The sequence below is a fragment of the Triticum urartu genome, chromosome 2A (assembly GCF_056163025.1).
Source record: "Triticum urartu cultivar PI428250 chromosome 2A, HENAU_Tu73, whole genome shotgun sequence".
Classification (NCBI taxonomy): Eukaryota; Viridiplantae; Streptophyta; class Magnoliopsida; order Poales; family Poaceae; genus Triticum; species Triticum urartu.
The window spans coordinates 200,745,363-200,758,092 of NC_141874.1; the positions used below are offsets into that span (position 1 = coordinate 200,745,363).

The 12,730-nt window shown below is 47.4% G+C and overlaps 1 protein-coding gene across 1 annotated transcript; it reads left to right on the forward strand.

Annotated features, from left to right (window-relative positions):
• The first annotated feature begins 748 nt into the window (after nucleotides 1–748).
• Nucleotides 749–6,360, forward strand: LOC125536683 (universal stress protein PHOS32). The gene is made up of 3 exons (XM_048699930.2): nucleotides 749–1,667; nucleotides 4,536–4,577; nucleotides 6,133–6,360. The coding sequence occupies exons 1-2, from the start codon at nucleotides 902–904 to the stop codon at nucleotides 4,541–4,543; spliced, it is 774 nt and encodes a 257-aa protein (XP_048555887.1). The 5' UTR covers nucleotides 749–901; the 3' UTR covers nucleotides 4,544–4,577; nucleotides 6,133–6,360.
• The last annotated feature ends 6,370 nt before the right edge of the window (nucleotides 6,361–12,730 follow it).

Here is a 12,730-nt window from a genome sequence, read left to right on the forward strand (position 1 = left end):
TCGTTGGGTTCGACACTCTTACTTATCAAAAGAACTACGATTGATCCCCTATATTTGTGGGTCATCAACCGCCTACCTGCCTTCCCACCTCCCACTACCCGCCAGCCACGACAAGACCCGATGGATGTCTTCCCGACCCCGCGGCCGCCACCGCCACTCCACCCTATCTTACCATGCCACCTCCACGTCTCATGTTGTTCTCTCCACCGCCGCCGCCATGCCTCCCCCAAATCGGCGCAACGGATTTGCAGCCCCACGTCCCGCGGCCGCCACCGGAATGGAAGAGCCGGCGAGAAAGAAGGTTGCTTCCATTTCGGATTATGTGTGTGATGATGTTGCAAAGTTTGTCATATTCTGTACTTTTGTCAAATTCATATGCATTTGGAGGAAACAAAAATGTGGATCTATTGCCGTGCGGCATGCCTATTTTACACATTTGTTGGAGCGGCAGCCGTGCAACTATCCCATTTTACATCATGTTGGAGTTGGATATTTCTGATGATGTAAAAAAACGCTTTTTGTAAAAAATAACAATAGGTGATTTAAAAGGCCTTATATTATTATTTTTCAGAGAGAGAGTATATTTTACTTCAATCACAATTTAATGATGTCTCGCCGCAAAAAAAAAATTAATGATGTAAAATACATAATTTTTTCTTTTGAAAATGTAAAATACATCATCTATATCAGTCCAAACCGTCAAGTTGTGGACGTGTCGTCGCTCGCCGTCTCTGACATGTTTATCCCCTTCGACTTCCACTTGACGCTTTGTGTTCCTCGCATCCTCCAAGTCTTCCGTTTCTTCCAGCAGCTTCTCCCCCTTCCCCACTATACTTCCAAGCAAAGGCGAGAACCCTAGCCTCACGAGCACCGTGCAGCGGAGATCCCGACCATCACCGCGATGCAGGCCCCGACGAACCCCCCCGTCGACCTCCCGCCGCTGGTGGCGCCGCCGCCGCGGGTGAAGGCGCCGACCCCGCGCCCCCCTCCGCCGGCCTCGCTCCAGCCCGACTCCCCGGGCGTCTTCTTCACCAACGCCGCCGCAGCCGCCCCACTGGGCTCCGCCCACCGCCGCATCGCCATCGCCGTCGATCTGTCCGACGAGTCCGCCTACGCCGTAAGCTGGGCCGTCGCCAACTACCTCCGGCCCGGGGACGCCGTCATCCTCCTGCACGTCCGCTCCACCAATGTCCTCTACGGCGCCGATTGGGGCTCCGTCACCCCCACATCCCCCGAGGACGACGCTGAGGTCGCCGCGCGCAAGATGGAGGAGGACTTCGACGCCCTCACCGCTTCCAAGGCCGACGACCTGGCCAAGCCACTCGAGGAGGCCAAGATCCCCTACAAGATCCACATCGTCAAGGATCACGACATGAAGGAGAGACTCTGCCTCGAGGTGGAGAGGCTAGGGCTTAGCGCCGTGATCATGGGGAGCAAGGGGTTTGGTGCGGCGCGGCGGGCCAGCAAGGGAAGGCTCGGGAGTGTGAGCGATTACTGCGTCCACCACTGTATTTGCCCCGTGGTGGTGGTGCGTTCCCCTGATGATGCTGTAGCAGAGGGCGGGGAGTCTGCCACTACGATGGAGGCGGCGGTTGGTGCAGACGACGTGCTGCACCCTGTGCCAGAGGAGGATGCTGAGTACCATGACGCCGCTGAGGAGCACAAGGGTAATTGTTTCTATACTTTTACCTCCGTCTTTGACTAACCACCGAAATTCAAGTCAAATTCGATATGTTCGACAACTTCAATAGGTATAGTTGCGAACTTAGGCTACCATATGTCTAGCTAAATGCTAGTTATACACTTATACTGAGCTTGACTATAGGATTTGTAAGGTTTATGCGGATTGCACTTCCCTAGTGTAAGTTTTTAACCGAATACCTATGTCTGATCCACACGGTAACATATGAGGGGTTTTATCAGTTTTGCCACTAGTTGTGTCACTCTACTCAATTTGCCACTAGAAGGTTCAACTAATAACAAAATGTCATCCTTTTGTTAAACGTGTGCTCACAAATGCCACTCGGCACCATTACCATTTGGTCAAAGACATCGACCGGGGTGAAGTGACCAAAATACCCCTGGACCCCACTTGTCAGTGTTCCCTCTACAAGTCACTGTAACCTGTAGGTCCTAGTTTCCAGTACACAGAGAATGAAATTAGAAGCAAAATAGCTTCATGCGCGGCCGCGCGGGTGACCGAATCCCCACGTGTCGTTATTTTTTCTTCTAATTTAATTCTCTTTGTGCTGACAATTAGGACCTAGAAGTTTTAGGGGAGCGGTGGCAAGTAGTGTCCATGGGTATTTTGGTCACTTCACCCTGGTCAATGGCCTTTGACCGAATGGTAATGGTGTCGAGTGGCATTTTTTAGCACACGCTTAATGGAAGGATGTCATTTTTGAGTAGTTGAAACTTTTAGTGGCAAAATTGAGTAGTGTGACACAACTAGTGACAAAACTGACAAAACTCCTAGTTTTAATGCCTATCAATTGCTATTCTTGCATAGTTTGTAACTTCATCCAAGTCTACTGTTCGATTTGAACTTACCACGTCGATGGACTAATAAGCTTGTGTTATTAGTGGTCATACATGGGCTAATAAGCTTGTGTTATTGGTACGACACATTGGGCATATGTATACACACTACAATCAGAAATTGTATTTGCCGTCATTTTCAGCATGGACAGAAAGGCTATTATCTGTTGATTAGTATGTATGTTTGTTGCTTACCTGATTGATCATTTTGTAGTACATATTTGCTTTGATTTACATTTGAATTAGTTTAGCGTTATATTTATTAAGGCCTGCATACCCGGCTTGTTGGGCTTAGATAAAAATAAAGCTTGCTGGTTGGGATTCTTTCTCTCTCAAACACAAATGCTTTGCATCTTGATGCGTTAATAGAAACAAAATAGTTATATCACAAGTCTAGGACCAAGGCTGTGAGCACCACTGACAACCCAGCTCTAACATTACATTTCTCCCAACCTGGCTACAGCTGTTGGACACTGGCAGCACCTGCCAAGTGCCATTCCTGCCTTTGCCTGGTTGGTTAGGAGTACTACTCATCCTCGCCTCCTTTATTCTTGTGCTTAGCAATGGATTAATGCTTGGCTCTCTCTTCTGGCCTCCTCTCACCTTGTCAATGATGGAGATTCAGGCTTTGCCTTGTGGCCGTCGCTGATAAAGCATATATTTTCCTTGGCCTCCTGTATTGACACCAGTACGAGTGTCACGTGCCAATTACAGGCTAACAAGCAGCTTCTACATGACTATCTATGCCACATATAAGCCCAGAACCTATCTCAGCTCAGCTGTGGCTTATCATTCATATGGAGCCTATGTCCCAACTCCAAACTAAGTCCTCCTTTCTGGTGCTTAATTTGTTCTATGCATGGTTACTATTCCACTATTCCATTAGGATTTCGCTTCGATCTCACTCCAAAATTTTCCGGGAAGAAGATGGGAGGGGAAGAGAAAAGGAAGATGCTGGGGCATTGATTAGTAGATTGTAATTGTACTAAGAAGTTCCTGGGGCATTGATTAGTACTCCCTCTGTAAAGAAATATAAGGGCGTTTAGATCACTAAACACCCTTATATTTCTTTACAGCGGGAGTAGATTGTAATTGTATAAATTTGAATCGTACTATAGAAAAATTAGCAACAAGCCTTCTTTAATAATAGTCAGTTCTTAGGGAATGTAGGCAGGCCACCCTAGACACACAATTTCAGTTTTGAAAACTATTGGTAATCGAGGGTATTGTCATTTGTCTGGGGAAAGTATAGTTAAAAGGTTGGTCTGGATTGATTGATCCCACTTTATTCCGTAGCTCCACTTGATGCCTTTTGATCCTAGAGTATCTGACTTCGGAATATGAAGGCACTGTTTCATCCTAGACACACTGTTTTACTTTTGAAATCGGTTGCTAACCAAGGGCATTGTTTGGGAAAAGTATACTTAGAAGTTACTGGGTTATGTTACTGTTTGATCCATTCTCGTTGGTATTCATTATGTGCTTCAACCAGTGTGCTTTTGTTAATAGAGAAACTATAGTTCATCCCAGATTGCAAGTTGTGATTGTTTAATTACCATTACCATTAACGTATACTTTGACAAAACTGGCCTATTTGTTGTGCCTCCGATGTAAAGAATGTCGCATGGCTTCACATAAGTGCATTTCCCTAAATACCTTGGCACTAGTTGAGCATATTTTAATGCTGTTCAAAATCAAGGAGTTTATGCATGAACTTGTGATTATTAAGGGGACTAGCTAACATTTAAGATTATTATGCCTTTTTTAATAACTGCTACCATTTTTCTATAACAACAAGTCGTGATCAATGTTAGGCATCTGTTTCCTTGTGAATTATGGCAGCGAAACTGAAAATGCACTTGAATTTCACTAACTTTGAGCTTTTTTCCTTATTTGTGATTTTTCTGGTGGCTGTAATTATAAGATGCATTGGCATGTATCTTGTCAAGGTTCTGGGTTATCAGTTGAGCTAATACATACTGGTGTTATTTATGCAGATACTTGATTGGATCTATGCATCGATGTCCTGTTGGATCCAGGTGAGCATAGAATTAAATGTTTCAGTTTGTTTTGTATGATCGGCTAGTCGCTTTAGGGTAAATTTTCGCTCTCTCGGGAGTAATTCGCATGCCTGTTTGTTACGATGTTCTATCTTGCAACCTGTACAAAATGAAGACATCATGCAAATATAGTTTCGTTTTAACCTGTCATCCTTGTCCCTTCTTTATTTGCATAGGAAACAAAATGCATCTCTTGCACAAAAGTTTGCAAGGACACATATTCATGTCTTACTATTTTGTTCTTTAAGATGTACTTCCTCTGTAAATAAATATAAGACGTTTTAGATATTTCAATATGGACCACATACGGACTGAAATGAGTGAACAAATACACTAAAATTCGTTTATATACATCTGAATCAGAAAAGAGTTAGAACGTCTTATATTTGTTTATGGAGAGAGTACATTTTGTTTTATAGGTTGTAGCTGAGCTCAGGAATATCCTATGTAAATAACAAACCAGATGTCCTATCTCTACCTGGCTTAAGACCAGCTAAAGGGGAACTCTGTAACTTAAAGATAAGTTTCCTAAGTAAGGAGAACGGATCCTATCACTAAGAAAGAAGTATGGGGTGCTATTTGCTTAAGGGCCAGCTAGGAACTACTGGTCCTTCCATGTGGATTGCTTAGCCCGCATAACATTGTGTCAATGGCCCACATGGTCGTTTCATCCTCCAAGGCTCTGGAAAATCCGAGGTGGGTCTGGAGGACATTATATACTTATTAGGTTGAAATCGAGGTTGAAGAACCCAGTGGCACCAGCCTTTGATACTACCTCTAAAGAATCCTAACCTTCAGCTAAAAGTGGATGTGTTTCATAAGGTCATATCTCTGACTTAGCTCCCTTGGTTGTTCGTTTTCCCCTCCCCGTTGACCATTGTTAAAGAGTCCACCTTACCTTAACTCCAGTGTGACATTGTTCTAAAGGATCCGCCTCCAATATACTGGAATTTCGTGGAAGTAAACTTTTGGAGTAGGATTTTGCATTCAGACTGACAACCACTAAAAATCTTGTTTACGATGGACTACCTCTGTAAACTAATATAAGACCTTTTAGATAACTAAAATAGTGATCTAAAAGCGAAAGTGCCATTCTCAGCTCGAGCTCATATGAGCTCGAGTGAACAGTAAAATCCAAAAAAAAATCAAAAAATTCTGATTTTTTGTGGTAACATTTTACAAATGTTTCCAATGCTTGCAAAGTTTCATCATGAAATGACATTCGTGGAAGTTGTGGCAAAAAAAACAGAATCAGCTCTCCAGAAATGACTTTTTTAGAGCATCGTTTTTTTTCCGCTAAGTCTTCCATGAATGTTATTTTGTGATGAAATTTTGCAAGCATGTAAAACATTTGTCAAATGCTACCATAAAAAAAAACAGAAATTTTTGAATTTGTTTTCAATTTTTTCGGATTTTACTGTTCACCAAGCTCATATGAGCTAGGGTCTTATATTAGTTTACAGAGGGAATACCTAGCTGAAATAAGTCCTCAGTGTTTCGGTTCAGCCTCTAACTCTGTCTTTTTGTTTGACAGCATGTAAAGGTTCTAGCAGTCGACTGTTGGCTGAGTGCTACCTCGTGGTTTCTGCTGAGCACATTAGCTGTTTGTTAGACTTTACTGTTCATGTCGATCTGTGCTTCCACTCTGTTGTATTTGGTGAACATTTGTTCTCTAGAACTTTTGTGCTTCTTTGGATATCAAATTATATGTTGCTGATGAGACAGTTTGACTACTTAGAGAACCACATGATTGCCTGCTATACTTACTCGGTTTTGTTAAACATATTGCAACTGAAAGTCATCTTCGATTCAACCGATTTTGTGGGGAGGAGACAGCGCCGAACATTGAGCTCGAGTCTGGAATGTTATCGGGGAGTTGCCACAGGACCTCATGAAAAGTGGGGATGCTGTGGCTTATTGCAGCTTGCTGTCGAGTGGGAGGAAGAGGGTTCCCTGGTTGGGTTGGGGTGGGTGCTTCCGTTTTGAGTTTTGACCCCTCCCTTAGATTAGGCAGCGCCTGAGCTTGAGCTGGGGATGTGGGCTCATGAAGACCTCGCTGGAGGTGGCGATGTGGTGTCACTGCCGAAGCCGAAGGGGAGGAAGAGATGTGGCTGTGACGATGGACGGTGTCACCACCGGTGGAGTAGTGTGAGGAAGAAGCCTAGTAATTCTCATGCTTATCGTATCTTTTGAAGAACATCCAGAATTTTCTTAATGCGTATCTTTAAGAACAGATGGATGTCTCTGTTAGAGATTGCTTAAGTTTTAGTAGTATCATTCTCCGTATGGCCCTTTTTTTTCAACATGCCATTTTCAATGAGAAAGCCCTGAGAAAGTGCGAAGGACCAAAATTTATTATTTATAAAAGGGCCATCGTCATTGGATCTAGCACAGCACTGAATGTCTTGTACCGCCACGGTTGCTTCCCGTCAGCCAGGCCAAATGCTCAAAAAGCTGGCGACTGCATTGCTGTGATCCATTCTACTAGAAAAAGAGTTGCATCACTTAAAAGTATGATTTGTTCAGAGTTAGAACGCGGCAACTGGGCTCTAGAATCTTCTGTTATTCAGATAACCATTTCTTCTAATAATTCAGATGGCCTTTTGGCACGTAAATATGCTGGAAGTATTCGTATGAAACTGGGCTCTAGAATGTTCTCTTATTCTGATAACCTTTTGGCACGTAAATAAATATATATACGGAAAGTACTGGTATGGTGTCGTTTGCTGCAATTATGACAGGTCTGGATTAGTTTATTGCAGCCTTTTAGTCTGGATTGGCGTTGTTTGGTTGGCCGGTTTGGAGTTCTTCTCATGGTAATCAGTCCAGCTTGGATGTGCTGCGATGCTGGCATCGCCTCTCTTTTGTGTGTGGAACCTTTACCATGTTTTCTTTTTTGAACTCTGGAACCTTTATCATGTTATTTGCATGAAGATCCTAACAAAACCACGTCATGTCTAAAACCTAGACGTGTGTTATCTTTATATGAATTTTCCTATTCCTGCGTTTTAGATATCCAGTGAAGCAAAAAATGCAAGGACTATATGAGAAGGAGACGAATGAATGCTCTTGCTGCAATTCTGTGAGCAGTGCGTGTTTATTAGGTGAGGAGCTCGTCATTATTCTTTGTTGTTCAGATATGTTTAAAAACTTTGTTAGATTCCTTTCTGCTTATGAGCGATCATGATCCATTCCAAGCCGCTCGTCTCCAGCTCAACTTGCACTTTGTGTAACAGAATAATTGACGTTTCACATTCTCCACCCCTTTTCGGGGGCGAATCAGAGTTCATGTCACCCACCTGCCCTGTAAGTATTTTGACTAATTATGGATGGTCAGACAGCACGTTGTCAGCATGGGCTCCTTCATTAAGATAATAATTTGGGACGCATTCCGCTTGTTCCATCACGCCATGTGGCTTCCTGTGCTTCTGTTGTCGCGCCTAGAGACGAATTCATAATTGGTTGGTTATATTAGAATCAACGCAACTCTGGTGACAATGGTTCTACTGTCATAATATTTTTACATCATCGACACTGACGAGGAAAGCACGAGCAGTGCAGGCAGGCTCGTCCTACAATTTTCTCTGGGAATTCAGAGAGAAAAGGCATACGAGAGGGCAAAGGAAAATACCACACCCATAGCTTGGTCCTCGTTTGGTCCCTGTTTGGTCCATGACAATGACGACCATAATGGAGATCATGGAGGAGAAAGAAAACGACGACGACAACCGCAAAGACAATAGTAACACGTTCTCTGTTGGCACAGTCAAAACCGCTTGTTTGTCCATTAAAAAAAACCGCTTGTATATCCATCAAGGGCATCATCGGCTTGACTCTCTACGAGGCTAATTTTTTTAAAATAATACACTATTATTAATAAATTTGAGAAATATTACACTGTTTAGGTTTATTTCAAAAATAATACGGCATCGGCCTCTGGGAAGCCGATTGGCTTCTGTCGGCCATCTGTAAGCCGATTAGGCCCACTCGGCCACCGGTTAGCCGATTAGTGGCTGGGCCATCCGACACACGGCCGCTCGGCCAGGTCCTCATGCAGTCGGCCACCGGTAAGCCGATAAGTGCTTCGATCTCTATGCATGCTTGCCTACTTGCGTGGCTCGGGTACACGTACGTACGCTAGCTCCTGGCCAGGACTGGGAACACAGGAGGATGAAGTTTATTTTAAGCTGAGTAGGTTGGATTAAAATACCGGCTAATTTGCTCATCCTGCCTTTCTACTCTCTTTCCTGCAGCTAGCTAGTTGCAGCGTGATTGTGGTGATGGTGCTAGTTGTGTGGCCTTTACAGGCAGCCTTGGTATTGATTTCCGTGGGAACTAAGACGATGACGACAACGAAGCGGCGTCTCGCTGACTCAACGGGCCCATCCTCATTCGTGCCAAAACTGCGTCCCCCGGTGCCCTCAGGCGTCCCCAGCTTGGCGGGTTCGGCATGGGTCCGCCGTTGTCAGTTTCAGTCCAAACCGACAAAAAAGGAATTCTAGGGACGTGATTGGGCCGTTTTTTTGAACGCCGGCGTTAAGAAAAGCCTGAGGGGCTTGTTGGGGACGTAGCTAGAGATGCTCTAATCAGATGCTCCTATATTTGTTTGGTTAGTCTCGTGTGTGTACCTACTTGCAGTTACAGGTCGATCAGTTGGTGCGTACTTCTTATACACTGGCATGTGTACGTACTCGAGTGGGAAGCACGTAAACGCATGAGCCTAATTAGGCCATGGCAAATTGTTTCTTGTCCAGTCCGGGCCGGGCTTCACCTCCCCTGATCTTCCAAAAAAAAGTCCTGGGCGGGAGCTTGCGTACGTACGTGTGCCCGAGTCACGCACCATGGTAAGATCAAAGCACTTATCGGCCATGTGGATTGGGCCATCCAGCCACTAATCGGTTAACCGGTGGCCGACTGGGTCTAATCGGCTTACCGGTGGCCCACAGAAGCCAATCGGCTTTCTCAAGGCCGATGCTGTATTAGTTATGAAATATATCTAAACGATGTAATATTTCTCAAATTTACTAAAAGTAATGTATTATTTTAAAAAAATTAGCCTCTACAAGAGCTCTCGTTGTTTATCTGGCCCGGTAGTTCCGGGTCTCGATGCAGAGTTGCCGAACAGTTTTGTTCTGATAGATATGGAGTTGTTGGTCGTGGGTATAGACTTGAGAAGCCAGGAGGAGCTAGATTTCTATAGGGCGTGCCATATGATATCCATGGGCATAGATAAATTGGCCACGAGCTGCTGCGTTAGGGGGTTGTTTATACAAGGCACCTCTGGATCCCGTTTTTCCTGCCTTGATGCGGATGAGCCGACGCAAGAGGCCGGCGACTCTTCCCTCGACCCTTCTGTTTTGTCTTCTGCAGTTCGCCGGAGGAAAACGGACGAGGAACTGGCGGAAGACAAAACAGGAGGGGCGAGGGAAGAGTCGCCGGCCTCTTGCGTCTGCTCGTCCGCATCAAGGCAGGAAAAACGGAATCCAGAGGTGCCCTGCATAAACAACCCTTCTGGGCTGACATCGGCTACCCTACACCCGCGTCCAGGGTTTGGGAGAGGCCTTCAGTTCGTCAGGTAGGTGTTTCTTCTTCTGTGTGCAGGTCGGACAAGAGCGGAGATCCCTCGCCGGCCTCGTTGGAGGGCGTGGCGGCCTCCTCTTCAAATGTGGCGGCGACGGCTGCAGCTTTCCCTCGCGGCGTCCTCGGGGTTCCTGGCCGGTCGAGGCCTCTGATCAAGCCCTGGATCGGCCCGGTCCCGCCACCTCGGTTGTCACCGCTACGAACGCTGGGCGATCTTCTGCCGCGAGCATGTCTCGGCGATGGAGGCAGTTCGCCGGAGTTCTGTGGGCACCCGCAGCTCTCGGGCCAACCTGGACGGACCGTCTCTACGCTAGTTGTTGCTGATCCGGCATCAGCGGCTGCATCAGGCACGCAGGTGTATCCTGTGCGTCCACTTCGGATGGTGGATCTCGGCCGTTGGCTTCGTCATATGTGGAACAGGAAGGCGCAACGGGTGAACCCTAATTTCGATCATACCTTCGCTGCCGTCGTCGCCTCTCCTAAGATGATGCGCGGCGACCCTTCTGTGCCGCCGGGCATCACCACCGGCCAGCAGGCCTCGCAGCCTCCTGCTTCTTCCCAGCCGGTTTCTTCTCCGACGGGCGGCGCGCCTGGCTTCACTCCGGGTGTCTATCAACCGGTGCAGGCCGCGCAGCCGTATGGGACGCCAGGGGGTTTTGTGCTGGCGCAGCAGCCTCAAATTCAGCAACAACCTATGCAGCAGCCATCAACGTATCAACCTCACTTTCAGCAGCCTTTCTTCGCCGCCCCGGGTCAGTACATGCATCAGCAGCCGGTTCTTCTTCAGTCGTCGCCTGGTTATATGCAGCAGCAACAGTTCCAGCCCATGCAACACCCTGGTTCAGCTGGTATGCAGATGGCGGCCGGTTTCAGCGCCAGAGTGCCACAAAATCAGGCCACCGCCGGTGCCCAAGCAGGCGCTCGCCCTCGGAAGCCAAAGGGCGGCAAGGGTGGTCGCCCCAAGACTCACCAGGGAGCTGCTGTACCTCCTACCTCTATTCCACCGGCGGCACCTGCGATGCCGCCATTGGTACAGGTGCCCGCTGCTTCGTCTGTGATGGCAGTGGGGTATTGGTAGAACACCCCGTTGCAGGTCAGCGCGTTACACCAGCAGCCTACCATTCAATCTTCTGGGGCAACCGACGGGATAGCTAATGCTAAGAAAGTATGGTGCTCGAAGTGCCAATCTGCAGGGCACACAAATGATGATTGCGAGACACAGCAGTACTGCTTCATTTGTAACAAGTATAACCATCCGATGACCACGCGGCGCTGCCCTGCTCTCAAGTTGCCAAAGCCGGTGGCGATGTTATGCGGTTATGGAACTAAAAGTATGGCTTTTTTCCAGATGCCTGACAATGTCTGCAGGGAGGATCTTGCACCATAGGATTCACTGACGACGTTGGTATCTATTTCTGGTGGCTCTATTACTCCCAGTATCGTGGAGGCAGAGGTTGCAAAAATTGCTCAGTACCAGCAACAGTGGACGTGGGAGGCTATACCGCATGGCAAGGACGCTTTTCTCATGTCCTTTTCGAGTGAGGAGGTCTTACAGAGGGTGACGGGCTTCGCAGTATTTATCAAATCTCACAATGTCACTATCGAGTTTAAGCCATGGAATTCAGAGAAGATACCACACCGCTTCGAGCTAATTCCTATCTGGGTTCATGTGCATGGGGTGCCTCACGCTCTCCGACACTTCTTGGGGCTTTGGGCAATCGGCTCGGTGATTGGTTCTACTCTCGATGTTGATCTTCTTTGTTTGCGCCGGAGAGGAATTGTTTGTATCCAGGTAGCGGTACTGAACCTTGATTCTTTCAAAAGCAGCACACTTGACTCTCTTTCTTCCGACGTGGTGGTTCAAAGGAAAGGTTATGAGTTCCGGTACAGTCTTGAAGAAGCGGACTTTCGCGTTGATAGTGACTTTGTACCTCGAGTCTGGGAGCACGGCGATGATCCAGGGGGCGACAAGGGGCATGACAGGGAGGACTCTGTGAGGAACAATGATACAAGCAAGAGGTCCAAACCCACTTCATCATCCAACAATTCCTCGGACCCTACTTCATCGGGTGGTGTGGTGCCTATGCAGATGACCTCCATTGTCACACCTACGAGCTCTCATCGAGGCTTATCCGCCATGGCTGCTCCATCGCCATTAAGGGGGCCTTCTTCCTCGGGGTCGGATACTTCGTCTAGGGCTGCTTCTCCTACGACGGCAGAGCCACGGCCCTCGACGCCGCCACCTTCGACTTGCTGGTCGCCACCGCCTAACCCCCATGTGGGGTCTTGCGGGCGCCCCGTGCCGGAGGGAACCGCTCCTTCGCCGTCATCATCGCCCACTCCTGCTTCTCCGACTCGACGTGGTGGTGTGATATTCTCCCCATCCGTGCGAGCTAGCCAGGAGTCTGCCATGGCGGTGCTTCGCGCGTTATCTTCAACTCCTCCGTCACAGGGAGGGGTGCCGGCTCCCGGGCTTGAGGAGGCTGAGGAGCAGCCTTCTCTATCTTCTTCATCGCTGCAGCAGCCCACCACGCCTTGCGGAGTCGAGGTGA